The sequence below is a fragment of the Artemia franciscana genome, chromosome 20, assembly GCF_032884065.1.
Source record: "Artemia franciscana chromosome 20, ASM3288406v1, whole genome shotgun sequence".
In the NCBI taxonomy this organism is placed as follows: Eukaryota; Metazoa; Arthropoda; class Branchiopoda; order Anostraca; family Artemiidae; genus Artemia; species Artemia franciscana.
Window position 1 is genome coordinate 8,478,650 of NC_088882.1, and position 27,912 is coordinate 8,506,561.

The window sequence follows — 27,912 nt, forward strand, 5'->3', positions numbered from 1 at the left end:
ATAATTACTCTAATTTGGTTATTTCTCCATCATGTCCATCAAGCCGGGCCCCCCGTCCTCTTTAGAATAAATCCATTTCCACCTGCAGAGCAGGCAAGCATGTCGTGAAAAAATAGAGTTTGAGATAAACACATTATACATGGTAATAATATTTTTATTATTAGCTATGTCAGGAAAATCTCAAGGGGAGGGGGGAGTAGGAAATATTTAGGCTTTTACCCTCTCTTTCTCTCCGAAATAGAAATTTGTCTCACGATCTATTACATTTTTCCCAAATTTCTTTATTTGTGTTGTTTCTCCTTCATCTTTACCAAGTTGGGCCCTCACCCTCTTGGGGATAATTGCGTACCTGCAAAGCAGTATGTATTTATTTAATGACTCATTATTCGCCGTACAGAACTTTTCAGCTCCAATTGTAAAAACTTGGCTTAGCCCAGCGAATTAAACCAAGCGTTTTTCGCCAGCCCAAAAAACGCACAAATAAATAACAAGTCAATAAAATAACTTTATTTTAACTCCAGCGTCAAAACGAAGAAAATCAACAAACAGAGATAAAATTACACTCAAATCAAAACGTACCTAAACATAAACTTCAAGCACTGAGAAATTCAGCAGCGTTAATTCAAAATAAGGAATTATAACAAAACCAAAAAGAAGGAGCCAAATGGAAAAAAGAGAAAATTTCTACTTTTTTGAAGGTATTAGTTACCTATTGCTTGTTCAGAGGGGATTTTTTCATGTCTTCAAGATTCGGGTTAATTTTAAAATCCCAAAATCCAAGCTGTTGCAAGCTGCGGTACTACGAATCACATAAGATAGTTCTTTATATGATCTTCAATTAAAGTTTGGAAAAAGGGGCAAGAAATTTGAGTAATAATAATAATTTAATAATAATAATGGTACTTGTGTATTATTCAGAACACACTAAGTTGTTCCAAGCTGTTCCAAGCTGCGCAGAGCCACTTGATCAATTTAGACCATCACTTCGTTTGCAACCATTCAAAAGCAGTTGTGTGGCATTTTTGCAAGACCTGGACTTACAAGTGGGCCATTTGGACTAAGCAATGTCAAGCAAATGCTTCAATCAAATTTATGAATGTTTAATACCCTTCATATGCTTCGAGCTACGTTTTGGTACGCTTCGGTCCGTCCAAAAAAAAATTGAAATGTACACTCAACATGACTATACGCTTCAAGAGAGACAACACAATTAGGCAGTTAGAGCAGTTTTTTCCTGTTTTGTTTTCTCCTTCCGTGTTGGCACATCTAAAATATACAAAAAGATGCATGAAAAGTTGACAACAAACAATTTAAAGATGATGAAAAATGAAAGAGAAAAAATACAAAAATAAGTAAAAGTAAGATAAAATAAAAAACAGCAAAAGAAGCAAAACAGCAGTGAGATAGCAAGTCAGATATACAGAAAAGAAGAAAAACAAGAAAAAAACAAAGAAAAGAAGTAAAGAAAGAAAAAAGAATAGAGGGTCGATAAGAACAAGAGGTGAAAAGGAGTAAAGAAAGAGGGAAGAAAACATATAGAAGGAAAAAAAAGAGGTAGTAAAAGAAGAGTCTAAAAACGAGAAGAATTGTTTTCTTGAATAAACCTACAGAAAACCAATGAAACACACCAAGGAACTTGCAAAAACCAACAGAGTCTGCACAGAAGAGCATGTCCAAGATTGATAAGATCAAATTTTGAAAAAAAAAACAACATTAAAGTAAGCACCAATGCAAATGGACATTTCATTTAAGTACCAAGGGCAGTGAAAATGAAATGTGATGGTTTCAATTGGTTAAGTAGAAACTTTAACAATTTTGAATATCTTAAAAACATAAACAAAATCGAGAACTCAATTTTTGATGGAAATAAATAACAAAAAAAAGTTGTTTTTTTTAAACTCAAAGTAATGAGCAGCATAAATACTGAAAACGAACAGAAATTACTATGCATACGAGGGGGGTTTCACTCGTATGCATAGGAACTCTCTTTACGTTAAATTTTTTCAGCACTTAAAAAAAGTTACTTATCGTTCTAATAAACGACCCTTGAAAAGACTTTGTTTTTGTTATTTAATTTCTGATCGTTTTTTTTTAATAACGCAAGGAAATCTGGCAGAAAGATCCCCTTCCTCACGAAAATATCCTTTGGAAAATTCAATCCTGGTAAAGTTTACCCCGGACAATTACCCTTAATATCTCCATGCGTATAATTGAGTCGGTAAGGAGAAAGCAAGATATATAAAGAAATTTTGTACAGGAATTCTGGCGAGCACCCCCAGCATAAAACCCCTGAAAAGTTCACCCCCTGGAAATTTCCTTCTCCTTAGAAAATTCTCCCCGTGAAAAATCCCCCCTGTAGAAAATTTGACCTTCCATCCCCACCCTAAAAACACATGTATACTTCCCAATAACAAATACTATACGAAAACAATGGCCAAATTTTATAACTTAAAGACCTTTCCCCAGGGGCTGTGGGGGTTATTTTTATCTCCAAAGATATAGTTATTGGGCCTTTCAACTATGCTGAACAAAACAGGTATCTCAAATTCTGATCAGACGATTTTGGGAAAAAAGTGATGTTGGTGGGGGCCCATTTGCCTTGCCATTTTTTGGGTCACTTAAAGAGGGCACTAGAAATTTTAATTTCCTTTAGAATGAGCCCCTTCTCGATGCTCTAGGACCATTGGGTAGATACGATCCTCCCTGGGAAAAAAACACAAATAAAAACGCATCCGTGATTTTACTTCTGGCAAAAATAAAAAATTCCACATTATTGTAGATTAGAGCTTGAAACCTCTACAGTAGGGTTCTCTGAGACGCTGAATCTGGTGGTGATATTTTCATTAAGATTTTATGACTTTTAGGGTGAGTTTATCCCTTTTTCAAAAATCAAACAAATTTTCTCAGGCTCATAGCGTTTAATGAGTAAGACTAAACTTAATGAACCTTATATATTTGAAATCAGCATAAAAATTCGATTCTTTTGATATATCTATTGGCATCAAAATTCTGTTTTTTAGAGTTGCGGTTACTATTGAGCCAAGTCCCTCCTTAAGAGTTCGTTGCCACGAACTTTTTGAAAGACCTTGATATGCAGGATGCAGTTTTTGATAGCAGGAGGTGCCAAATTCAAGAAGAGAAAAATGTGGGTGAGAAACCATGACAAAATACCCTCTAAAACATAAGGCAACAAAGCGCTTTATAATAAGATAGCTTTCCTTGGAAGGTCGGCTTGAGAGTCAACAGATTGTTAATAATTGAGCTTCTACAGAATTGTTTTTGGAACAAAAATAAATAATAAAAATCGTAGCAATAAATTCAATATATCATACTACCATACAATACTTTGTTTATAAGAAATAACGTAGTTAGCTTAATCTCCAGAGTCGTTTCCAGGGGAAAGTGCAGGGAGCTTGAAAGAACACATCCTGTCCGTGCCCTATTATAAATAAATATATGACATATCTATGGTTTAAACTAATTGAAAAAAAAAATGTTGAAAATAAAGGTAACTTGAAAGAGCCACTTTCACGCAAAAGAAATGGGCTGGTTTGAAAGTTTTCTCAGTGTTTCAGAGCTTACAACGAGAAAGTTTCCACAAAAACTCAACTTTTCAGAATTTCAGCGGAAGAAGGTGAAACTTTACTCAATATATTCAAACTTGTGTAAATAAGAGAATTAATTTTTTTCGATCCTTCCCCTAATAGATTTTCCATTAAATCGTTTGATTTGCCCCATCTCCCCTCCTTTAGGAAAATTTTAAGCAAAACATGTAAATAATGGAAAAAAAGCATTATGTGCGAAATGTACCGCAAAATTTACGGTATTAGGGAACTATCAGTATTGATCGATAAAATCCTGGTAATATTTTCCAGCCAGTTGATTAAGTCAATTTTATCATAAAATCAGACTATCTTCCAATTTTTCCAACCTTTTACGACAATTAAAAAAACACCCTGGGCTTTGGCAATTCTACTTTTTACATCTTCACTGCCTCCACCATCTTTACAAATACTACTACCCAGGTAAGAAATTCTATCTCCTTGATCGAACTTTTCGTTACTATTGACCTTCATTCATTCTTTTTCTAAGCGACATATCCTTTCTAATATTAACTTTTAAGCCTATTCTTGCACCCTGAATTCCCAAAATCTTCAAAAAATTCATTGATTTTGCTAACATTTTTTTCTAGGACATTCAAATCATCTGCATAATCTAAGCCTAGGAAATTTCTATCTTCATATTGGATTCCACGATAACCCCTAGCCTTCACCGTGTTCTTTAGGACAAAGCAGATCAAAATTATCTATAGGGGATAGGAAACATCCCTGCTTACTTCCTGATTTAACACCAAACCAGCAAATTACTTCATTCTTTACGTTTACCAGAGCAAAATTTGTCTCGTGCATGACACTAGCCCATTTAATGTACTTATATGGTATACTATACAAGGACAGGACCTTCGCTAACGCTCTTCTACCAGCTGAATCAAACGTTTGCTCATAATCTATAAAATTGAGAACCAAAGTGGTCTAATGACTCAACCACTTCTAAATTATTAGTCTAAGAGCGAAAATTCGGTCGGCGCATCCTCTGCCCTTACAAAAACCCCAATGTTCTTCTCTTAAAACTTTATCTATAACTAAACTATATTTTAGTCTTATATCATACTGCTAAGAAATGTGCTACCAACAGAAACCAAGCTAATGTCGCTGTAACTACCACACACACTTTTATCACCTTTCCAATGATAAGGTTTAACTGAAGTTTTCATAAAATTAACAGATGACTCCCTTCCTCTTATTAAAAAATTGTATTTAGAATCTTCAGTGATGCATCTCCAGCTTCGCGAGCGCCTTATTTCAAAAATTAATTTACCACACTACCCAAACCTGAGGCCTTATTATTTTTAAATACTTTAGCACTATCTCTAACTCCTCTTCGTAAAATAAGTCTTCCTTCCCTTTTAAGTTGCCAATTTTTTGACAATTCTCTTTAGAAGGAGAATGCACCTTTGTAAAACCTTAGTTTCATTCCCTGTTAGCCTAAGATACTTGCCTCGTAGATTCTAAGCCAATCGTTTAAAAAATACCAGCATACCATTCTGTTAAAAAGCTGGCGGGGTGGGAAAGGGGAATAGGGGTGGAAGGGTACTGAGCCCATGTTGTGCCTCTAATCATACAGATTAAAATTAATGCGAACTTTTTATTTACAAGAGGCAAAACAAGCCTAATTTTCAGCTTAAAATTGGAGATGGGAGTGGCAGGGCGAGTTGTTGAGACCGAAGGCCCACTTGAGTTCTCTAGACATTAGCAATCTTTGCCTGATTCTGATTTTAACGGAGTACAACATGCTTTGTGCTATAAAGTTGGCAAGGTTGTGGGAGGGGTTTGGTTCATACCCATTGATATTCCTTGTATGATTCGAGTTAGAACAAGGTCCTTTGTACCAGAGAATCTGGTGATGAGGAGAGTGGAGGATATGGGGAGAGGGACCTTGTTCCACTTTAAGCCTCAATAACTAGATACCGGAAATTTTCACAAAATGGACCTTCTCGACCTCTATATTTGTCTATTTATTATGCTGAGATAATATTTCAACAATGGGGCCAGGGAGCCATCGCAAATCTTAAGTAGTTTCTTAAGCATCTTAAGTACTTCCAGATTTCAATCTAGTTTAATTTTGAAACTGCTGTCTACTTCGCTTGCCTGCATGAAAGAAAGGATCCACTTGAAAACAGAAACACTGCTAGACAATAGGGGAAGCTTGGCTAAACAACGTCATATACCTCTCTGACACAAACCGGAAAATTCAACTTCACCTCACTCATTGTAGGCTCTGGCTCAAGGATAAGCGGGAACCATCTTTTTTGGCCCCCGGCAAGAATTATATACAGCTTTCCGAGGTGTAACAGCATATTCATTCCAACCAGAGGATTAGACTTTCTGTAAAAACCGGAGGGGCCAGACCATTACATTTTTTCGTAATAGACTGAAATCACCAGCACAGGAAAAAAAAATTGAAAAAAAAAGAAGGACAAAACAAAATGTTGCTCTTGCACAGGGGTGGATACTGAATATATTTTTGGGAGCAGGGACCAGCAAAACTTGGGAAGCTTATTGGTATTTTTCACCCCTTTAATTATAGTAAGGTATAACTTTTTGCAGCGAGTCAGGGGCACCCACTCCTATGCTCCATCCCTGATCCACCTCTGCTCCTGCGATACGATAAATAGTGGCCATTTGATCAAAATAACCAAACAGCCATTACTTTAAATTAATTGGGGTAAACTAAGAATCTTTGGACACAAAAATTGGCGTTTGACTGTTCAAGAATGATTTCAGTTCAATAAAATTATTAGACCTCTGAAAGTTTAATTCAACTTTAATCCAATAATAAAACAAATAAGACAGTGCTGTTGCGTTAAATTAACAGGAAATAATTAGCAGTTTCAGAACATTAAAACATATAGTTCGCCTACTCTTGATACTTTTTGAAGTTGGACACCCCCTCCAAAATAAATTATGCCCCCGTCTCGCTCTACGTACAAGTCTGTCTCTTTGTGTACAGACATGCCATTACAGTACTTCATCAATAACTTATCATTTGGAAAAATTTTGCAAGAAATTAGGCAAAATGTTAAAATTTGAATTGCACCCCAGAATCAAAACTTTGTTCTCAGTTTCAAGATTCAGAATGAAAATTACTTCCATTTTTTTCTAAAACCACGTATGAGTTTATATACTGACTTGTGTTAATTGGAAAATAATGGTAATAAGGATTTTACCCTCATTTTGGGTTATAGTATAAATAAGGTGAATAGCAATAAGAACTAAAAAAAGCACTTTTTTTATTTATTTAAGCGCCAAAATAAAACCCAGACCCAGATTCAGATTTGCATTTAGTTTGAATGGAGATGAAGGTGTAGTTTTTTTTTAATCGCCTCAAACGTAAAAAAAATATAAGACTAAATCTGCTCTCCATGATTTCTATATAATCTCCCTAATTTGCAGAATCCGTAATCCTTTGCAGAATCCGTGATTCAGAATGGCATTTAGTTTGAGTGGAGATGAAGGTGTAGTTTTCTTAATCGCCTTAAACGTAAAAAAAAAATTATAAGGCTAAATCTGCTCTCCATGATTTTTGTATAGTCTCCCTAATTTGCAGAATCCGTGATCCTTTTTGCGTAAACTAAAAAGCAGCTTCACCCACCTGTTGGTTCTCCCTGTGGAATGTCTGGCAGTGTTGGTTCTTCAGTTGGGACTTCTGGAAGATTTTCTACTTCGGGTAAGTTTGCTTTCATAATTTCATTCAACTCGTCTTCAACAGCAGCTAAGTCGTCCTCTGTTAAGTTCCCTGAGAGCAAATCGTCTATTTCCTAAAATAAAAAATTAACTATTACAGTTTGATCCCAGGGAGAAGTATCGGAAACTGTGTGAATATCCTACACACAACAGAGGCTTCCCAGATAAATTTAGATTTAAAAGTGCACATGTTACACCGTTTTGAAATTAGAGTCTAGTCCCCGACGTTGTGCCAGAAACAAGCAGCCCGCTGCCAAAAATATTTCAGAAGCCCGCTTCCGCAAGTGCTTTGGCGTGCTGCTGCGCCGCCGTCATGGTCAGCAGCGGCAGGCAGCCAGCAAAAAATATAGCACCGAGTGAATTTCTGAAATTATTCATTCAACTGAGAAGCAAACATAAGGCAAAATCCACAATTTGATGGTCCATGCAAAATATTGGGATTCCCTTCAAATGTTTCTAAATCCCTTCAACTCGTGACAGAGAGATGCTTCCTGTGATACAGTAAATTAAAACAAAATATACAGTAAAATAAAATAGTAAATTGGTATAAACCATAATGTAATTATAATTTCACTAAGTCTATGTGCATAGGGTTCAAACTTCGCAATATCAAAGTTAACAGGCCTTTCTGAAAAGTAACCACTCGTCTAGAAACTTTCACAAACTTAATGTTCACTTTTTTATATTCCCTATTTTAAGTTAATTAACTTTTTCGTTTTCTTTTGTTTTATATGATAAGTCTTGCCTGTTGTTTTCAATTCCAAGATTGCTGTTAATTGTTGCGAAACTTTTTCATGCAACTGAAAAGTCGATTGGAAGCCTTAAAACTTTGCGCTATTTGCGCAATCAATGGCTCTGGAGGATATTATTGCTAATCTAACGTTGAAAAGAAGCACCAACTTGATTTTAAAAATATAAGTCTTTAATTCTAAAATTTTCAGCTCAAATGTAAAAACCGTAATTTTTTAATTTAAGATCTGTAAAAAAATAACCTCAATAGCCAAATGAGCTAATAATAGCCTATTAAATTTTCATATATATTTCAATATGTTTTCAAATAAATTTTTAGATATATTCAATATGTTTCCAATAGCCTAATATTTTTCAAAATAGCAACTCCCTTCTTCTTTTATATAAATTAAATAAAAAAAACTAATTTTTTTAGCTGAAAGTAAGGAGCGATATTAAAACTTAAAACGGACAGAAATTACTCCGTATATGAAATGGGTTGTCCCCTCCGCAATCCCTTGCTCTTTACGCTAAAGTTTTTAATTGTTTTAAAAAGTAGAATTGTGGCAAAGAGTCAAACTTTAGCGTAAAGAGCGAGGGATTGCGGAGGGGACAACCCATTTCATATACGGAGTAATTTCTGTCCGTTTTAAGTTTTAATATCGCTCCTTACTTTCAGCTAAAAAAATTAGTTTTTTTTATTTAATTTCTGAACGTTTTTGAATTAATGCATGTTTGGTTTTGGCTCTCCGCACATAATTATTAAAATGAAATTTGTATATTAATTCTTTTTTTGGCTAAATGGCTTTCTCTTAGTTTTGATCAGACGATTTTGAGAAATAAGGCGTGGAGAAGGAGGCCTAGTTGCCCTCCAATTTTTCGGTTACTTAAAAAGGCAAAAAATTAACTTACGTAACAAACTTTCATAACCTTATGTTTTTATTATGTATACGAGGGGGTTTGTACCCTCGTTAATACCTCGCTCTTTACACTAAATCGTAAGTTTTGTCCCAATTCTTTAAGAATGACCCCTGAATCAAAAAGGCCGTAGAATAAATAGTTGAAATTACTAAAAATACTTTTGCATAAAGAGCAAGGTATTTATCTCCTCCTAAATACCTCACTCTTTATGCTAAAGTATTTTTAGAACCCCTCATATGCGTAATAATCTCTGTTCGTTTTAAGTTTCAATGCTACTTCTTCCTTTCATTTGAAAAAACGTTTTCATGTTTATTTTTTATTGTTTTCTTATAGTAATGCTAGAAAATCCTGCGCCCTTTTCATTGAATTTTTCTTCCCCCATGACAGATTCCTCCAAGGGAAGATCCTCCAACATAGCCCCCTCTCCTCAGCCCCACCCCCAAACAAAATAAAATCCCCCTGAAAACGTCTTTACACTTCCCAATAACCATTATTATATGTAAACACTGGTCAAAGTTTGTAACTTGCAGCCCCTCCCCCAGGGATTGTGGGGGAGTAAGTCATTCCCAAAGACATAGTTATTATGGCTTTTGACTATGCTGAACAAAATGGCTATCTCAAAATTTTGATCCGTTGACTTTCGGAAAAAAATGAGCGTGGGAGGGGGCCTAGATGCCCTCCAATTTTTTTGGTCACTTAAAAAGGGCACTAGAACTTTTCATTTCCGTTAGAATGAGCCCTCTTGCGACATTCTAGGACCACTTGGTCGATACGATGACCCCTGGGGAAAAAAAAAAACAAACAAAAAAACAAACAAATAAACACGCATCCGTGATTTGTCTTCTGGTAAAAAATACAAAATTCCACATTTTTGTAGATAGGAGCTTGAAACTTCTACAGTAAGGTTCTCTGATACGCTGAATCTGATGGTGTCATTTTCGTTAATCCTACGACTTTTAGGGGGTGTTTTCCCCTATTTTCCTAACTAAGGTAAATTTTCTCAGGCTAGTAACTTTTGATGGGTTAGACTAAACTTGATGAAACTTATATATTTAAAATCAGCATTAAAATGCGATTCTTTTGATGTAGCTATCGATATCAAAATTCCATTTTTTAGAGTTTTGGTTACTATTGAGCCGGGTCGCTCCTTACTACAGTTCGTTACCACGAACTGTTTGATAATTTTAATATCATTTTATAAAATTTTATAAAAATCTTTATATATTTTCTATTTATAAAATCTTTTTATATTTTTTTTTAATTACTAAATGTTTTTAATAGCCTAATATTACACGTCAATATAACACGTCAACCTTAGAAAAGGTAAGATTTGTACCGCAACGCGACCCTTCAGGGCGCTTCTGAAAAATACCACAATTTTTACAATTGTTTTAGTTCAATTCGTATCTGATTAATTCACTTTTTTCGCTCTTATTAAATTTTATATCAGCACCATCGAAACATTACTGTATAGTAAACAATATCAAACAGAGCAGATTAGCTCTTTATTTACAAATTTGATTTATATTTTTGATTATTAGCACTTTAGTCTCTTTTGGAAATCTAGAACATCCCAAAATCTGGAACAAACCTGGTTCCAAATAAAAATTTCTACACCAGCAATAACCTTTAGGATACCCTCGACTAGCTTGATGATTAATGTATTTGTGTAAGTCAAAATTGAACTAAAAATGGTATCAAAAATTGAATTATGAAATCTTCTATATGATATTTTTGATTAATTGTTTCTTTTGGCTTTATTTACTGTTCTATTACTATTTATTTCTCTGTTCTATTATTTACTATTATTACTATTATTTCTTATTTATTATTATTTACTATTGTGTTCAACAAAGTATTGTGCTCAAACTAACTATATAACATACTCAAAATCCTGAATCGAGTTTGAAATACTTTGAAACGGAACAAATACTTGATAATCCGAATCATAGAAACCACCTGTAAAAATCGGTTTAGAAATTCGACTTTTAATTGTACTTTTACAAACTTAGTATTCACTGATTCATTTTCTCAATTTTAACTTTGAATAGATTGGGATGGAGGAGGAGCGTGCGTAGCTATGTTGGCCTCAGGTGGCTTGGTGCTGCGGTGAGTTATTAGTAGTAGTAATAGTAAGTTTCCTAACTTTTTTTTACTTTTAGGTCTTACCTGTTGCTTTTCAATTCCTTCTCTAGTTTCATCCATAATCTTCTCCACATCTGACATAGAAAAAACATCATGAAGTTTTTTCAATGCAGCGTTGCCTTTTTCTAAATTCTTCAATACTTCCACTTGAACTTGGCTGAATTCAATATCCTGTACCATTTGTTCGATGCCATCTAGCTGGTTATCCGTTTTTTCTGTCAATTGTTCCAGATAGCGCTTTTTCTTCAATAGTATTTTTGCACGACTGAAAAATACATTTTAATTTAATCGCGTGAATCAAAAAATTAAATAGTTAAAGTAAACAAATAGCTTATTTGTAGCAGGTGAAGTTTTTTGAAAGCTCAATCAACAGCCTGATACGAAGACCACGCCTTCCTCTCCGTTCAAACTAATAGCCATGTTGAAACTGTAAAAGAAGTTTTATTTCAAATGAAAGTACGTAACGACCAAAACTTCCGAACTTTTAATTTTAATTGTTGTGATTTTGTGATGGTGGGAGATGGTGTGGACTTGGATTTGAATTTCGAGGACGAAGTGGTAAGTAAAAATAACACAAAATCATTTAATTGGATTTCTTGTTTTTTTTAAGAAGAGACTCTTTATTTGGTATTTATTTTTGGTTTAACCCCTATGTAACGGGCCATGGAGCCTTGTAGGGGTAGAAAATTATTGTTGTCCATTTATTTTGATGTTAATAAACTGAACTGAACTGAACTGAACTAAGGCTTCAATGGCTTCTTTCCATAACAGTGAAAACCGAACATGAATTGTTCCCCTTGTCTACATAAGGAAGTTTAACTAAATTATCAGATTTATGTACCCTCCCTAAAAATTCTTCTGGAATTATGTTCTTCCTTTTATTAATTTTGAAAATGTGAGTGTTTTTAGTTGTTGTTGGGTTTTCTAAGGCTTCTTTCCACAACAGTGAAAACTGAACATGCATTGTTTCCCCAAGTCTGCATCAAGAATTTGAACTGATTCACAAGATTTCAGCACCCTCCCCTAAAATTCTTCTAGAAGTATATTCTCCCTTTTATTAATTTTGAAAATTGGAGTGTTTTTTAATTGATGTAGTGTTAATTTTGAAAATTTGAGTGTTTTTTAATTGATGTAGTGTTTTCTGAAGCTTCTCTCCACGAAAGTGAAAACTGAATATGCATTGTTTCCCCAAGTCTGCATCAATATAAAACGGCGCATTTTTCAACGCACAAATATTCTATTTGTCAACTCAATTTTCTATGCGGAGATATTCTGGGGAAATTGTCCAGAGGCTATTTTCAGCATTTTGGATTTCTGGAGAAGAATTTCCATGGAATGGGGGATTTCCGGAATGATTGGGGAAATGATTAGAAATTAAGGTCTTCTTTAAATAAAATTGAGCTAAGGAGAATTCTTCAGGCTGACTCGTCCCCAATAAATTTTATGGCAGGGCAGATTTTCAGCAAGGATGGAATTACCCGGAGGGAATTTTGCAAGAGAATTGCCTGGAGTGAATTTTATGGGATGGGTTCGTTTTACATGAGAGGAACTTTCCAAAGACGAGGAAACTTTTCATGAAGGATGAGCCATATTTACATTTATTATTTTTAAAACAACCAGAAATTAAATTAAAGAAAAACAAGGTTTTTCAACTGAAAGTAAGGATCAACATTAGAACTCAGAACAAACAGAACAAATCCCAAGTCTGCATCAAATAGTTGAACTGATTTGCAAGATCTAAGTACCCTCCCCTAAAAATTCTTCTAGAATCCTATTCTTCCAATTATTAATTTTGAAAGTGCAAGAGTGTTTTTTAGTTATTTTTTTTTTACAATGGAGACGCTCTACGGCACGTCGATATCAGATATCGATAGTGAATAATGGAACGTTACATTCGACTGCAGCATGCCGAAAAATGATCAAAATACAAAGCCAAAGCAAAAATTATGTGATGTCTATGTGTTCTTTTCCCCGCCACTTCGTATAGACGGGTTGCCATAATGATGATCATGTTACCTGAAGCAGGGGCGATTCAGCTGTAGAAGGTGAGACCGCAAGAGAGGTTGAGCTGATTCAGTGTCAACAAGCGAAAGTTACCGGTTCCAGCTCTTGGCGTCCATATCTGATATTCCACTATCTGAGAGGAGAATACATTATTCGAAGGAATTTACTACACCAGTTCTAATATTAGAGTCTTAGGTTAGATCGGAACTTGACCAATTATTTTCATTAATTTGGGAAATTTTCAATCAACGTTGTCAATCGAAATAAATCGAATAGCAAAAACAAAGAAGTTATCTTGGAACATTAAAGAATGATCTTTAATGGCAGGTAAAACGTTAATAGATTATTGCATTATGGGTCATCTCGCATTCAGGTACTGTTAGATACCGCACTTATGCATATTTATACTTTTTGCAAATTAAAAACAACCCAGTTATTGAATTTTAAAGGAAAAAATTTATCTTCAGGGCCTCTACTATTTTAAAATTCACCACATTCATCAGTTGCAACATAAGAGTAGTGAAAGCACGCATGATTTCAAATTAATAACATATTCAGATGAACTGAATACTAAAACATAATTAAAAAGCTCAAAATACCATTGAAAGTTCTTAATTTGTATTAAAAGAATTAATATGGAAGTTGTGTGGTCATCATCAAAGACAAAGCTTAATAATCAAAATTCAGATCAAATTATTCCAGAACACTAAAGCTAATCCTCATTGAGCCACGTGACTGCATTAAAGCACCAGTCGCTCAAAGTTAGTTTTTTTGTTTGAACTGCGTCACTTATGGTCGGACCAGCACTACAAAATATTGACACCTTTACTAATAAATATTACACTCCAAAAATTCCATTAAGTTACAGCTCGTAGAGCAGATAAACATAGCCTGTCAAACACAATAGCATAGTACAGATAAATAAGCAGCCAGTGACCCCAAGGAAAATGCTCTAATAGGAATTTCACAGATTGAGTAAGAGATTTAACAGTGAAAACTTTGTTTATTAATTTTTGTTATTCAGATCTTCCCTGTTTTTTCTTAGTTCCTGTTTCTTGTTTCTCAGTTCTTTTTTTCTTAATTTTTGTTACTCAGATCTTCCCTGTTTCTTCTCGGTTCCTGTTTCTCAGTTCTTTGTTTCTTAATTTTTGTTACTCAGATCTTCCCTATTTCTTCTCAGCTCCTGTTTCTTGTTTCTCAGTTCTTTGTTTCTTAATTTTTGTTACTAAGATCTTCCCTGTTTCTTCTTAGTTCCTGTTTCTTGTTTTTTTCAGTTCTTTGTTTCTTAATTTTTGTTACTCAGATCTTCCCTGTTTCTTCTCGGTTCCTGTTACTTGTTTCTATGTTCTTTGTTTCTTAATTTTTGTTACTAAGATCTTCCCTGTTTCTTCTTAGTTCCTGTTTCTCAGTTCTTTGTTTCTTAATTTTTGTTACTAAGATCTTCCCTGTTTCTTCTCGTTCTTTATTTCTTAATTTTTGTTACTAAGATCTTCCCTGTTTCTTCTCAGTTCCTATTTCTTGTTTCTCAGTTCTTTGTTTCTTAATTTTTGTTATTAAGATCTTCCCTGTTTCTCTTCAGTTCCTTCTCTTGTATCATCCATAATAGTCTCATATCTGACACAGAGAAAAAATTATGATGTCTTTTCAATGCGGTATTGCCTATTTCTAGATTCTTCAAAACCTGCACTTTTTAAGAATGTACCAAAAGAGCTATTTTTTAATTCAAACGCCAAAAAAAATCCGTTTTCGAAGTCTGAAGCAGGGGGACAGGGCAATGAATATTGGTATAGAATTAATATACATAAACATCTATTTTTTGATGCAAATGCCAAAACAAGGTAATTCCGAAGTCTGAGGCAGGGGGTACACCAAAATGTAAAGGATCTAAAAAAAGCCGTTTGCTTTCGTGAAAGTATTTAAGCCGTTTGCTTTCGTGAAAGTATTTTTGATTTGTTTTTGAGAAAATCGAAAGCACTCTCCAGCTTTGGATATTGTATTTGGCAGCATCATCATAAAACACGTGTGGGAATTACAAAATTTGCTAAAAACGTTGTTGTCATCCTAGAGCCATTGTTTTCAACGAAAATGGCAAAAAAGGTATTTTTAAACATAAATTTCCTCCGAGGACGATATTTTCCGAAATTTAGGGGGTAGGGTGGAAGAGACAAAAATATAGGGGGTACATTCCCCATTTCAATTGGCGCCATTGTTCCCACTAAGGTGCTAGTCCTGCTGTTTCATTTTCAAACGGTTCGTGGTAACGAACTGTAGTAAGGAGCGACCCGGTTCAATAGTAACCAAAACTCAAAAAAATGGAATTTTGATACCAATAGCTACATCAAAAGAATCGCATTTTAATGCTGATTATAAACATATAAGTTACATCAAGTTTAGTCTTACCCATCAAACGTTACGAGCCTGTGAAAATTGGCGGTATTTTAGAAAACAGGGGGAAACACCCCCTAAAAGTCATAGAATTTTAACGAAAGTTACACCATCAGATTCAGCGTATCAGAGAACCCTAGTGTAGAAGTTTCAAGCTCCTATCTACAAAAATGTGGAATTTTGTATTTTTTGCCAGATCACGGATGCGTGTTTATTTGTTTGTTTTTTTCCCAGGGGTGATCGTATTGACCCAGTTGTCCTAGAATGTTGCTAGAGGACTCATTATAACGGAAGTGAAAAGTTCTAGTGCCCTTTTTAAGTGAGCAAAAAAATTGGAGGGCACCTAGGCCCCCTCCGACGCTAATTATTTTCCCAAAGTCAACGGATCAAAATTCTGAGATAGCCATTTTATTCAGCGTAGTCGAAAAACCTTACAATTATGTCTTTGGGGACGACTTACCCCCCCCCCCAGTCCCCGTGGGAGTAGCTACAAGTTACAAAGTTTGACCAGTGTTTACATACAGTAGTGGTTATTGGGAAGTGTACAGGCGTTTTCAGGAGGATTTTTTTTGTTGGGGGAAGAGGTTGAGAAGGGGATATGCTGGGGGAACTTTCCATCGAGGAATTTGTCATGGGGGAAGACAATTTCCATGAAGGGAGCGCAGGATTTATTAGCATTATTTAAAAAAGAAACAATGAAAAAATAAATATGAAAAAGTTTTTTTCAGCTGGAAGTAAGGAGCAGCATTAAAACTTAAAACGAACAGAAATTATTACCCATATGAGGGTCTCACCTCCTCCTAATACCTCGCTCTTTACGCTGAAGTATATTTAGCAAATTCAACTATTTATTCTACGGCTTTTGTGATTCGGGGGTCATTCTTAATGAATTGGGACAAAATTTAAGATTTAGTGTAAAGAGCGAGGTACTGACAAGGGGGCGACCCCCCTCATATATGTAATAAAAACATGAGAATACAAAAGTTCTTTACGTAAGCTAATTTATAAGTTACGTATATCTTTTACTAATAAAAAGATTCGTAAAAAATTAAGTTCTAGCTGCCTTTTTAATTAACCAAAAAATCGGAGGGCAACTAGGCTTCCTCTCCCGCTCTTTTTTTTTCTCAAAATCATTCGATCGAAATTATTAGAAAGCCATTTAGCAAAAAAAACATATGCAAATTTCGTTTTAATTATTCCTCTGCGGAGAGCCAAAGTCAAAACATGCATTCATTCAAAAACGTTCAGAAGTTAAATAAAAAAACAAGTTTTTTCAACTGAAAGTAAAGAGCTACATTAAAACTTAAAACGAACAGAAATTACTTCGTATATGAAAGGGGCTGCTTCTTCATCACGCTAAGTTTTACCCTTTCTCTTAACTCTTCTTTTTAAAACAGTAAAAAACTTTAGCGTATAGAGCGGGGCGTTGATGAGGAAGCAGCCCCTTTCATATACGAAGTAATTTCTGTTCGTTTTAAGTTTTAATGTAGCTCCTTACTTTCAGTTGAAAAAACTTGTTTTTTTTATTTAATTAAAACAAGAAACCAAATTATAATATAGAATATTCATACTGTGGAACCGAATCTAAACTGACTGTAAATGTCTCTGGTTGGACAAAACGTAACCCATACTATAACATCAGGTCATAGTTTCCTCACTTATATACTATAAATAGTAAAAGTAGCATTAATGAAAAAAAAAATAAAGATAGCCAAATTGAAAAGAATACATACTCTCTTTTATTTTCTTGCAGCAACTTCCTAGCCATTTCTCTGTCCTTTTCAAGCACTCCTTTTATTCTTCTTTGATATTGTTTTATTTTGTCCCTTTGCTGTTTCAATTGCTAAAATAAAAAAGTAAAAAATGACTTTACAAAACACACATGCTCTTTAATATGGTTCAAGAGAATAAGTATTCATGATTTAAGCCCTTTGAACGGAAAGAGGCACAATCAGTCCGCAGAACGTATTTCATTGAAGGGCGACACCTAAAAAAGCATGAGCTCAGGTCGAACAAAAAAACGGGCATCAAATGATGGTTTAAATATCAAAGGGGTTATGAAGCTTAAATTCTGAGCTACTGCAAGGGTTTTCAGCCAATAGAATTTAAAATTGGGACCATCGTTTATAAACAAAGATTTGAAACTGCATTTCAAACTTTTAAATGAATTTTAAATTAGGCGGGACTTTGAAAATTAGGTGGGAAATTTAAAATTGGGGACCATCGTTTATAAACAAGATTTGAAACTGCATTTCAAACTTCCAAACAATTAAGAAAAACGAATGGAAAACTCGAAAACTCAAGAGTCGTCTTGACTCTACCCTCAGAAAGGGTATTCCCAAGTATACATAACCAAAAATTTTGGAAAACGCTTAGTGTGGAGGGATCGGGATGAAACTTGGTGGGAAAAATAAGCATAAGTCCTAGATACGTCACGTAACCGAAACAGAGCTGCTGTCTTTGGGGGAGTTGGGGCGAGACTTAATTCTGAAAAATTAGATAAATGAGGTATTTTTAACTTACGAAGGAGTGATCGGATCGTATTGAAAATTGATGTTTCGTAGGATATCGTGTCTCAGAGCTCTTATTTTAAATCCCGACCGTATACGGTGACATTGGGGGGAGTTGGGGCGAGGGAGCCTAAATTCTTGGAAAATGCTTAGAGCCGAGGGATCGGGATGAAATTTGGTGGGGAAAATAATCACAAGTCCTAGAGACGTGAATGGCATAACCGGAACGGATCCGCTCTCTTTGGGGGAGTTGAGGGGGAATGTTAATTCTGAAAAATTAGAAAAAAGAGGTATTTTTAACTTACGAAGGAGGAATCAGATCTTAACGAAACTTGTCATGTTTGGAAATAAATCGTGTCTCAAAGCTCCTATTTTAAATCCCAACCGGGTCTGGTGAAACTGGGGGGAGTTGGGCGGAACCTAAAATTTTGGAAAATGCTTAGAGTGGAGGGATCGGGATGAAACTTGGTGGGAAAAATAAGCACATGTCCTAGATGCGTGATTAACATAACCGGAACCGAAGGATTAATGGGAAGGATTAATTCTAAACCATTAAAAAAATGAGGTATTTTTAACCTACGAAGAAATGATCGGATCTTTATGAAATTTCATATTTAGAAGGACCTCATAGCTCAGATCTCTTATTTTAAATCCCGACCGGATCCAGTGTCATTGGGGGGCGGACCGGAAGTCTTGGAAAACACTTAAAGCGGAGAGATCAGGATGAAACTTGGTGGGAAGAATAGGCACAAGTCCAAGATAAGCGACTGACATAACCGGACCATATCCACTCTCTTTGATGAAGTTGGGGGGGGGGGGGGGTAATTCGGAAACATTAGAAAAAATGAGGTATTTTTAACTTACCAACAGGTAATCAGATCTTAATGAAATTTAATATTTAGAAGGATCTTGTGCTTTAGAACTCTCATTTTAAATCCCGACCAGATCCAGTGACATTGGGGGGAGTTGGACAGCGAAACAGGAAATCTTGGAAACCGAAGATCTTGGAAAACGCTTAGAGTGGATAGATCGGGATGAAACTTAAGGGGAAGAATAAGCGCAAGTTATATATTTGTAACTGAAACAATTGGAACAGATCCGTTCTCTTTGGGGGAGCTGTGGGTTTTCAATTTGGAAAAGTTAGAAAAATTGAGGTATTTCTAACTTAAGAACAGGTGACCGGATCTTAATGAAATTTGATATTTAGAAGGAACTCATGCCTCAGAGCTCTTATTTCAAATCCCAATCAGATCTGTTGAGAATGGGGGGAGTTGGAGGGGGAAACCAGAAATCTTGGAAAACGCTTATAAATGTCTTAGATTCGTGATTGACCTAACCAGACTGGATCCGCTCTCTTTGGGGGAGTTAGGGGGTGGGATTCAGTGCTTCGGCGACTTTTGGTGCTTCTGGACGTGCTAGAACAATGAAAATTGGTAGGTTTGTCAGGAAGCTGCACAAATTGACTTGATAAAGTCATTATCCCTGATTTGACCATCTAGGGGGCTGAAGGGAGAGGAAAAATTGAGGTATTTTTGACTTATGAGTGGGTGATCGGATCTTAAAGGATTTTGACATTTAGAAGGACCTCATGACTCAGAGCTCTCATTTTTAATTCCGACCGGCATTAAGCCTCTGATTTTCCTGTTAAAGCAATTTATTGATTCTTAAAATTTTGCTAGAGCTCATACCATATGAGTTCTTGGCTCTTCCGAACTCGTCACAAGTGCCATATGAGCTCTTAGCTCTTGTTTTCTCCTCTGTTCCTTCCTGGTCATGGAGCCTAACAGGGCGGAAAGTATTCTCTAAATCCGTTTCTAATGAATAGAAAACTTCACTAACAGTTTTTATTATAAGGTGCAATAAATGACATTAAATGATTCCAAACAATACTAAATATAAGGTCTCTCAACAGCATTAAATATTTCCAAACTAATACAAATTTCCTCCAAAACATTTAATAGTATGGTTTAAATAAATTGGTTAAATTTAACAGCAGGACAAGACTGTTGTGTCAATGGATGGAAATTGGATGAGAGGCAAAAATACAGTTTTCAAAACCTAAAGGGGAGGGCACTTTGGGGGAGGGCACTTTGACACGATCTCCCCTGGGAAAAAAACAAAACAAATACACACATCAGTGATTTTCTTTTGACAAAAAATACAAAATTCCACTGTATTGTAGATAGGAGCTTAAAACCTCAACAGTAGGATTCTCTGATATGTTGAATCTGATGGTGTGATTTTGATTAAGATCGTTGGACTTTTGGGGGGTGTTTCTGCCTTTTTCAAAAATCATACAAATTTTTCTCAGGCTCGTAGTAGCTTTTGACAGGTAATTTTATATATTTGGAATCAGCATAAAAAGTAAATTCTTTTGATGTATCTATTGTTATCAAACCTCTGTATTTTAGAGTTTCGCTTACTATTGGGCCGAGCTACTCCTTGTTTACAATTCGTTAGCAAGAAACTGTTTGATAGAAAAACGGAAAATTTCCGTCACCAACTGAAGATCTTCACATCATTTGATACCCTTATAAGCTGTTCAATATCCTCAATTGCTAAGCAATACTATATGGCCTAACAGTAAAGACCATTAAGAAGTGGTGATAATAATAGCATCATATTCTTCATGATTGCTGATATCATACAAATTCAAATAAAGATACCCAAGAGTTACCGCATGAAATTGAGAGAAGAAGAAGAGATTAATGAATATCAACATGGCATCGATAGACAAAGTAAACATATGAAGGAGAAGTGGCATCTGGACTCATTTGAAAATACTATTCTAAAGTGCATAAAGTTTTTCATAAAGTTACTAAATTTTTTGTCCAAACTTTCGTAGAGTAATACTTACGCAGGACTCCCTTGGTGTCTATCAGAGTAGGGGGTCAACTTATAAGACTTGTAACTGGCGCCAGTGTTGAAGGAAAAATCCCCAACACCATCTAGAATTTGGCATTTCTTGGCGTTTTTCTAGTATAATAGGTGTAACTTGTAATATTAAAGGTAAAGGATAAGGTATTAGACTTTACAGTCCCTACCGGCGGTGCTGATCTCCGTTTCTTGGCCAGGAAGTGCAATGGGGGGTTGGGGGCCAACCATCCTGTGCTTTCGCACACCCTTCCTGTTTACCTTCCCCAGATTTCTCCAGGTACCCATTTAGAGCTGGTTCGACTCTGGCTAGGCTTACAGCTAAGCTTTTACAATGTATATGAGTTCGAAATATCCAGTTAGAGATTTTTATATCTGTTCACGGTCAATAAAAATGTTTCATCCCTATTTTGAACTGTTTTACTTTTGTAATATTAGTGCAGTAATAACTGACTAATTCCAGTTTCAGAAAAATATAACATGCCAAGAAAGTCGACTTTACATCCATTTTTTCAAGCATTTTTTTTTTACAAAACGTTTTTTTCTTGAACTGTCGTCTGACATCTTTATTTTTCTCTTATACACCAGTACATACTTTTTTGTTCAAGTATTTGGCTCTTTACTTTTCCATCTATCCTTAAACTAATAAGAGTTCTGCAAAATCTTGGAGTAAGGATTTAGCAGGTATTTCACCTTGTTAGTCTGCTTGTTAATTTTTTTTAAATAGTGCTAGGAAATTTTTCGCCTCCTTCATGGAATTTCTCTTCTCCCATGACAAATTCCTCCAAGGGAAGATCTTCCTGCGTAGCCCCTCCCCTCAACCTCAAATGGATTGTGGTTCATTTTTGGATTGCAGCAGGATTTCAGCCTGCAGCAGGATTTCAGCCTTTGGATTGTGGTTCATTTTTGGATTGCAGCAGGATTTCAGCCTGCAGCGAGATTTCAGCCTTTGGATTGTGGTTCATTTTTGGATTGCAGCAGGATTTCAGCCTGCAGCGGGATTTCAGCCTTTGGATTGTGGTTCATTTTTGGATTGCAGCAGGATTTCAGCCTGCAGCAGGATTTCAGCCTTTGGATTGTGGTTCATTTTTGGATTGCAGCAGGATTTCAGCCTTTGGATTGTGGTTCATTTTTGGATTGCAGCAGGGTTTCAGCCTGCAGCAGGATTTCAGCCTTTGGATTGTGGTTCATTTTTGGATTGCAGCAGGATTTCAGCCTGCAGCGGGATTTCAGCCTTTGGATTGTGGTTCATTTTTGGATTGCAGCAGGATTTCAGCCTTTGGATTGTGGTTCATTTTTGGATTGCAGCAGGATTTCAGCCTTTGGATTGTGGTTCATTTTTGGATTGCAGCAGGGTTTCAGCCTGCAGCAGGATTTCAGCCTTTGGATTGTGGTTCATTTTTGGATTGCAGCAGGATTTCAGCCTCGTTGTTTTAGTGATTTATTGTGCATTCGGTCTACTGTTCATTCTCACGAAGCAAGGGGCAGTGTGGATTTCCATGTAACTAGAGGCATTTTTTATTGTTCATGTTTTTCTATTTTTATACAGTGAATGGGAATGGAATGGTTGAACTAATGATATTACGATTATTGGAGACCCCTATATATTCAGCAGAACCATTAAGGAATTGCTTTTTGTAGAATTTGAGTTTTTATTTATTTATTTATCTACAGTGGGGATTATGATGATATGAGGTTCCCATAGGAAATGAAGTAATCATGTTTGTTTTGTTTTTTTTTAATTTATTGTTTAATGTGATAGTATCAGTAGAATTGGTGGCCAAGTGTTTCTTTTATTTTTAAAGATTTTTTTTTGCTCTACATCCCCTTTGGACAAGCCTCGCTTTTTAAGGGAGGCAACAACACTTTTTTTGTACATTATGGGTTTTGTAGACAATTCCCTCTCTCTCTTATGAATTTATTATGTAAACAGATAACATATAAGTACAGAAATATAATACGGCAATACATCAGCTGATGTTGATGTTGTTTTTTTTTATTTTGTTTGCCTAAAAAATCTTATTGTAACTAACTTTTTGATGCCATGTGAGCCTTACATCAGTACATGATAATGTTAGATCTGTTACGGTAACTATTCTCAGATTGAGGAGGGGTCATGCTAATATCCAGTCAGTATTGCATAGGTGGGGGAGAGCTAATTCTCTTTATTACAATATTTGTAATAATTATCATGACATCAATGATGTTAAATATATTCTAATGAGATGCAGGAAACGTAAATACAAAGAAGAACGTTGAGAAACCTAATTAATAAATATTCTGATGCTTTTACAACGAAAAAAATTCTAGGGCAGGGAAGGCCTTTAAGGTGAGCCTATAGAAAGGCAATGCCCAATTACATAACCAATTACATTAACCAATTACATAACTAATTACATTAACCAATTACATAAAAGATACAAATCTACATAGCATTTTAGTAGTTTTGTGTTATTTTATGTGATTTGTCTGACTTATTTTATTGTCTTTGCTTAATCTATTTTTAAAGTTGTATCTATAATATGTTGTAATACGTGTATGTGTAATATGTTTATGTTTTGTGTCCACAGCTGGATAGTGTTTTGATATACAGATCAACACAAGAGATTTAAGCAAGACCACTCGAAACAATGCTTTCTCTGATCGTCTTTCAATAACAATTTAAAAGTTGAAAGGTCCATGGGAAATCCAACACGTTTGATTTAAAATTGATGTGTCTTCATAGAAAGCCCAAGTACTGACAGAGGATAGTAATATATATATGAGCAGTTGATTTGCTCGAACATCAGTCCAACAACAACAATCCCACATCACAAACAAGTTAAAATTTTTCATACAGTCAACAACATTGAACAATACCAGAAGAGAAACCAGACTACGTTTCAAATGGGAAAAACACAATGTTTAAGGCTGAATTTTCTTTTTTTTTTGAAGGTTAAGTCAACTGAATACGTAATTCTTGTCTTAAATCATATGAACTGCTTGTATAAGGGATATAAGTCACAAAGCTGAAATTCGTTTCTGAACAATCATATGCCTTACACCATGCACTTTACTATGCCATTCACTAAATCACTAAGTCAGGTATAAGTCAGGTTTAATAAGTCCGGTATAAGAAATGTATCAAGCTTAATGACACCATGGCAGCCCAACCTAAGCACTACAATGTACTAAACGAAAGTTTACAGGAAAGCATTATAAACTGCATATACAACTTTTTACCCTTTACATATACCAGAGCAGTGGCCAACAAAGAAGCAGTATTTCTATATTAAACTGTATAAAAACAGATAAAGGAGGAAATAAAAAAAAAAACTTACTAAAACTGCTTTATCCTGTTCAGTAACACGACTAGCTGGTTTCTTATGTTTTGCAAATAAACCCCCCATAACTGAAATTATTTAGAACTTTTTGACCTGGAAAACAAAGAACAAAATGAGAACATGACTTCAGAATCTAAACTGATAGTCTAAAGCATACATATATAATTCACCACCATAATTTACTACACAAATTCTGATAAGATTAAAAAGGCAAAATACTGAGGGTATACAATTTTGTCATAGAAAAGCTGTATAGAATCTCCAGAAATTGCACTTTGCTCACTTGCATTTCTCAACTTTGCAATCTTAAAGAGAAGAATGGGGCGGGAAGGTCATCCTTGTATGCAGGAGGTAGGTGTACCCATATTATCTTAAAATTACCTGAAATTGCATTATCCAGCGAAATAAGGACTAAATCCTGTAGAATCGCTGGTTAGTGATGATGATGGTTGGACGTCTCAACAGCATCCCACTCAGTTCGCCACGGCTTTGATGATCATTCTCCATCAACGGCTCTTTTAAAGGCGCAGTACTGGGGTAGTGACTGCTTTTTCGGTGAGAGAATTCCACAAACTCACTATTCTGTAAGTGAAGAAGTTATTGCGTAGTCTAGTGGCAGCTCTTTTCTGATATAGTTTCCGACTATGCCCCCTAGTTCCGGCAGACTTGTCAAGTTGAAATAGTTTATTTAATGGAGAGTTATAATTCAGGAGCTTATGCGTCATAATAATATCATTCCTTTTACGTCTGTAGACAAGAGTGGGGAGTTTCAGCCTCTTCAGACGGGATGAGTAGTTTAAGTATTTGCATCCCTCAATTGCTTTCGTAGCCCGTCTCTGAACAGTTTCTAACTTCTGCTAGTCACCTTTGTTGAGGGGGCTAGCAACACACATGCCAAACTCCAAATTAGGCCTGACCAATGCCTTGTATAATTTAGTCATCACCATAAGTGACCTACTAGTGATTGACCTTTTTATAATGCCCAGGGTTTGGAGTGCTTTGGCTACAGCTGTGTGTGTGTGTAAAGTGAATTTAAATTCTTTATCGACTATGACCTGCAAGTCTCTCTCCACTTCAGACGAGATAATAGTCTGTCTTGATCCATCCATCCCTAACATATGATAAGGGCATTTCTCATTTTCTTTCCAAAGTGGATTGTTCGACATTTTTTTACATTGAATTCAATATTTACATATTGAAAAAAATAATTAAAATAACTAACTATTAATTAAAAATAACCTTCGGACAGAAAATGAAGCTTGTAAGAGACAATTATGATAACTATAAGAATTTAAAAAAGAACAACTAAAAAAAGGAAGAACAGTGATTGAAGATAAGTCAAAGCCTTGAAACATTACCTTAATTTGCACTTCAGTGCACTTAATTTGCACTGCAGATCAAAGTTCATGTTAAAGCTGTTCTGCTGCATTTTTTTTTTTTTTTATACAAATTTAAATAATAATTGTTGCTTTATTGATTGCCAAGTGGCAGGCCATGCCAATCAGTTAGTTAATTACTGGGTTTTATAGGGAGTCCTACCCATATTTTTTATGGTTTCTTGTTCAACTCTGCATCCAATTTTGATTTGAATGGGATGGTTGGAGCAGTTACCATGTCTTCACTCAGTCAACTACTCGTTATTAGCTTGTTCAAAAAAAAAAGAATTGGTACATGTCCTGGTATTAATAGAGCATTGAAACAGATTTTTTGGGTGTCTTCTTATTTGATGGGCTGCAATGTTAGTTTCAAACAGATATTATTTGTAACAGAAGATATTTATGAGCTAATATTGTCTCTCTATGGTGGCATCAGAGTACTACTACTACTACAACTAAGAACTCACCACAGCACCAAATAAGCCCCCTGAGGCTAACACAGCTACGCATGCTTCTACTCTATCCCAATCTATTCAAAGCCTCTCTCTTTACACCCTCCCAGGAAGTCCCCATTTCCCTTCAATCTTTCTTGGTGACATCTTCCTACCCCAACTGTGGATGAACTGCTATTTAGCCCTTGATGGTTGGCCAAACAGAACATTCTGTCATCTTTCATCTGCAGATTGTGCCCTAGCCATCTCAACCTTTCTCTCATTATAGCCCTAGAAAGTGGATTGAGCCACACTTTTTGTACAGTCTACTGTTTGAAACATGGTCAGTCAGCTGAGTACCCAGAATAGTCAATAGGCAATTTCTCTTGTAAACATCTAGCAAATCTTCATCCACTTTTCAGAGCCCCCACGCTTCAGAACCATATCTGACCACTGACATCACTGTAGCTTCCAATATTCTAATCTTGATTTGCAGACTTATCTTCCTATTCTTCCAAACTTTTTTCAACTGTGAAAAAACACACCCTGACCACTGTCTTTACTAATAATACTACCAAGGATTGGTGGATCCAGTGGATTGGAAAAAAGCAAACATAACTCCTGTTTTCAAAAAGCAGAAAAAGAAATTCTGCTTCAAATTACAGGCCAATCAGTATTACCTCTTCTGTTGTAGATGTGATTGTAGGATATTTAATGACACTATTATTAAATATCTAGAACAGAATGACATCCTTCACGATTCTCAACATGGTTTCCGAAGTGGTAGATCTGTTGACACAAATTTACTGCAGTCTTACAATCTTGTTACAGATCTAATAGACAAGGGAATTCCTGTTGGTGTTGCCCTCTTTGACCTAGCTAAAGCATTTGATAGGATCTTCCTATCAATGGGGAAACAAGGAGACTAGAACAAGGAAACAAGGAGAAACAAGGGGACAATCAAAGGAGACTGATTGTCAAGATACATGCTGCAGAAATAAACAACCATGTTGTTGGCTGGATTAAGGCATTTCTTGTTGAAAGGACTCAACAGGTCAGAATATTCACATCTCATGGAATGCTGATTCATTCCAATCCATTACTAGTTAAGAGTGATGTGATGCAAGGTACTATCCTTGGCCCTACCCTCTTCAATATTTTTATTAATGATGCCCCTAGTGTAGTACACAATTATTTAACTTTATATGCAGATGATTCCAAACTTATTGGTGGTATCAGAAATCAACTCGATGCAGATGTTTTTCAATGGCAATATACATGAGTTTAATAATTGAGCAAATGCCTGGTTATTGAGCTAGAACACATCTAAATGACATGTCCTTCACTTTCGAGAAAAAATCTTACGTTTTGGGTACAATCTCAATGACCTACCACTAGAGGCTGTTCACAAGGATAGAGATATGGGTGTTTCATCAGCTAACCAGACCCAAGGAACAATAAAGAGAACTATCAGCAGCCGCTCTCCAGGAGTCATGACAATCCTATATAAAGCTCTTGTTCGACCTAAACTTGAAGTTGGCATGACACTTGCATCCCCTTTTTACAAAAATGAAAAATTCAGCCTAGAAGCAGTCCAAAGGCGAGCAACAAAATTGATTGGCAAATTCCAACAGTCCCTTATTGTGAACGTCTTTGTCACCTCAAACTACCAAGCCTAACATATAGGCACAAATGCGGGGATGTCATAACTGCCTTCAAACTTATTTCGACAAACGTTTTCCCTGATTTATTCTTGTATGCTGCCACCTCTTCTACCAGATGTCATTCAAAGAAACTGTCTAAGATGTCAAGCAGACTCCGCCAGAGAAATCAGTTCTTTTCAAACAGAGTCACCAGCCTTTGGAATAGAATATCAGAATATACTGTCTCTGCAACTTGTCTTGACACTT

At 35.6% G+C, this 27,912-nt stretch overlaps 1 protein-coding gene across 3 annotated transcripts in view; it reads right to left on the reverse strand.

The window, feature by feature from the left end:
• Positions 1-492: 492 nt before the first annotated feature.
• Positions 493-27,912, reverse strand: part of LOC136040408 (charged multivesicular body protein 6-A-like) — a 35,085-nt gene continuing 7,665 nt past the window's right edge. For 2 of the 3 annotated variants that reach the window (XM_065724681.1, XM_065724682.1), the window contains exons 2-6: positions 24,193-24,288; positions 17,222-17,331; positions 11,124-11,364; positions 7,213-7,378; positions 493-1,266 (exon numbers count right to left, since the gene is read on the reverse strand). In XM_065724681.1, the coding sequence (XP_065580753.1) occupies positions 1,211-1,266; positions 7,213-7,378; positions 11,124-11,364; positions 17,222-17,331; positions 24,193-24,261 (642 nt within the window). In that variant the 5' untranslated portion in view covers positions 24,262-24,288 and the 3' untranslated portion in view covers positions 493-1,210. The remainder of the gene's footprint in view (positions 1,267-7,212; positions 7,379-11,123; positions 11,365-17,221; positions 17,332-24,192; positions 24,289-27,912) is intronic. The other variant, XM_065724683.1, reaches the window with a different exon arrangement.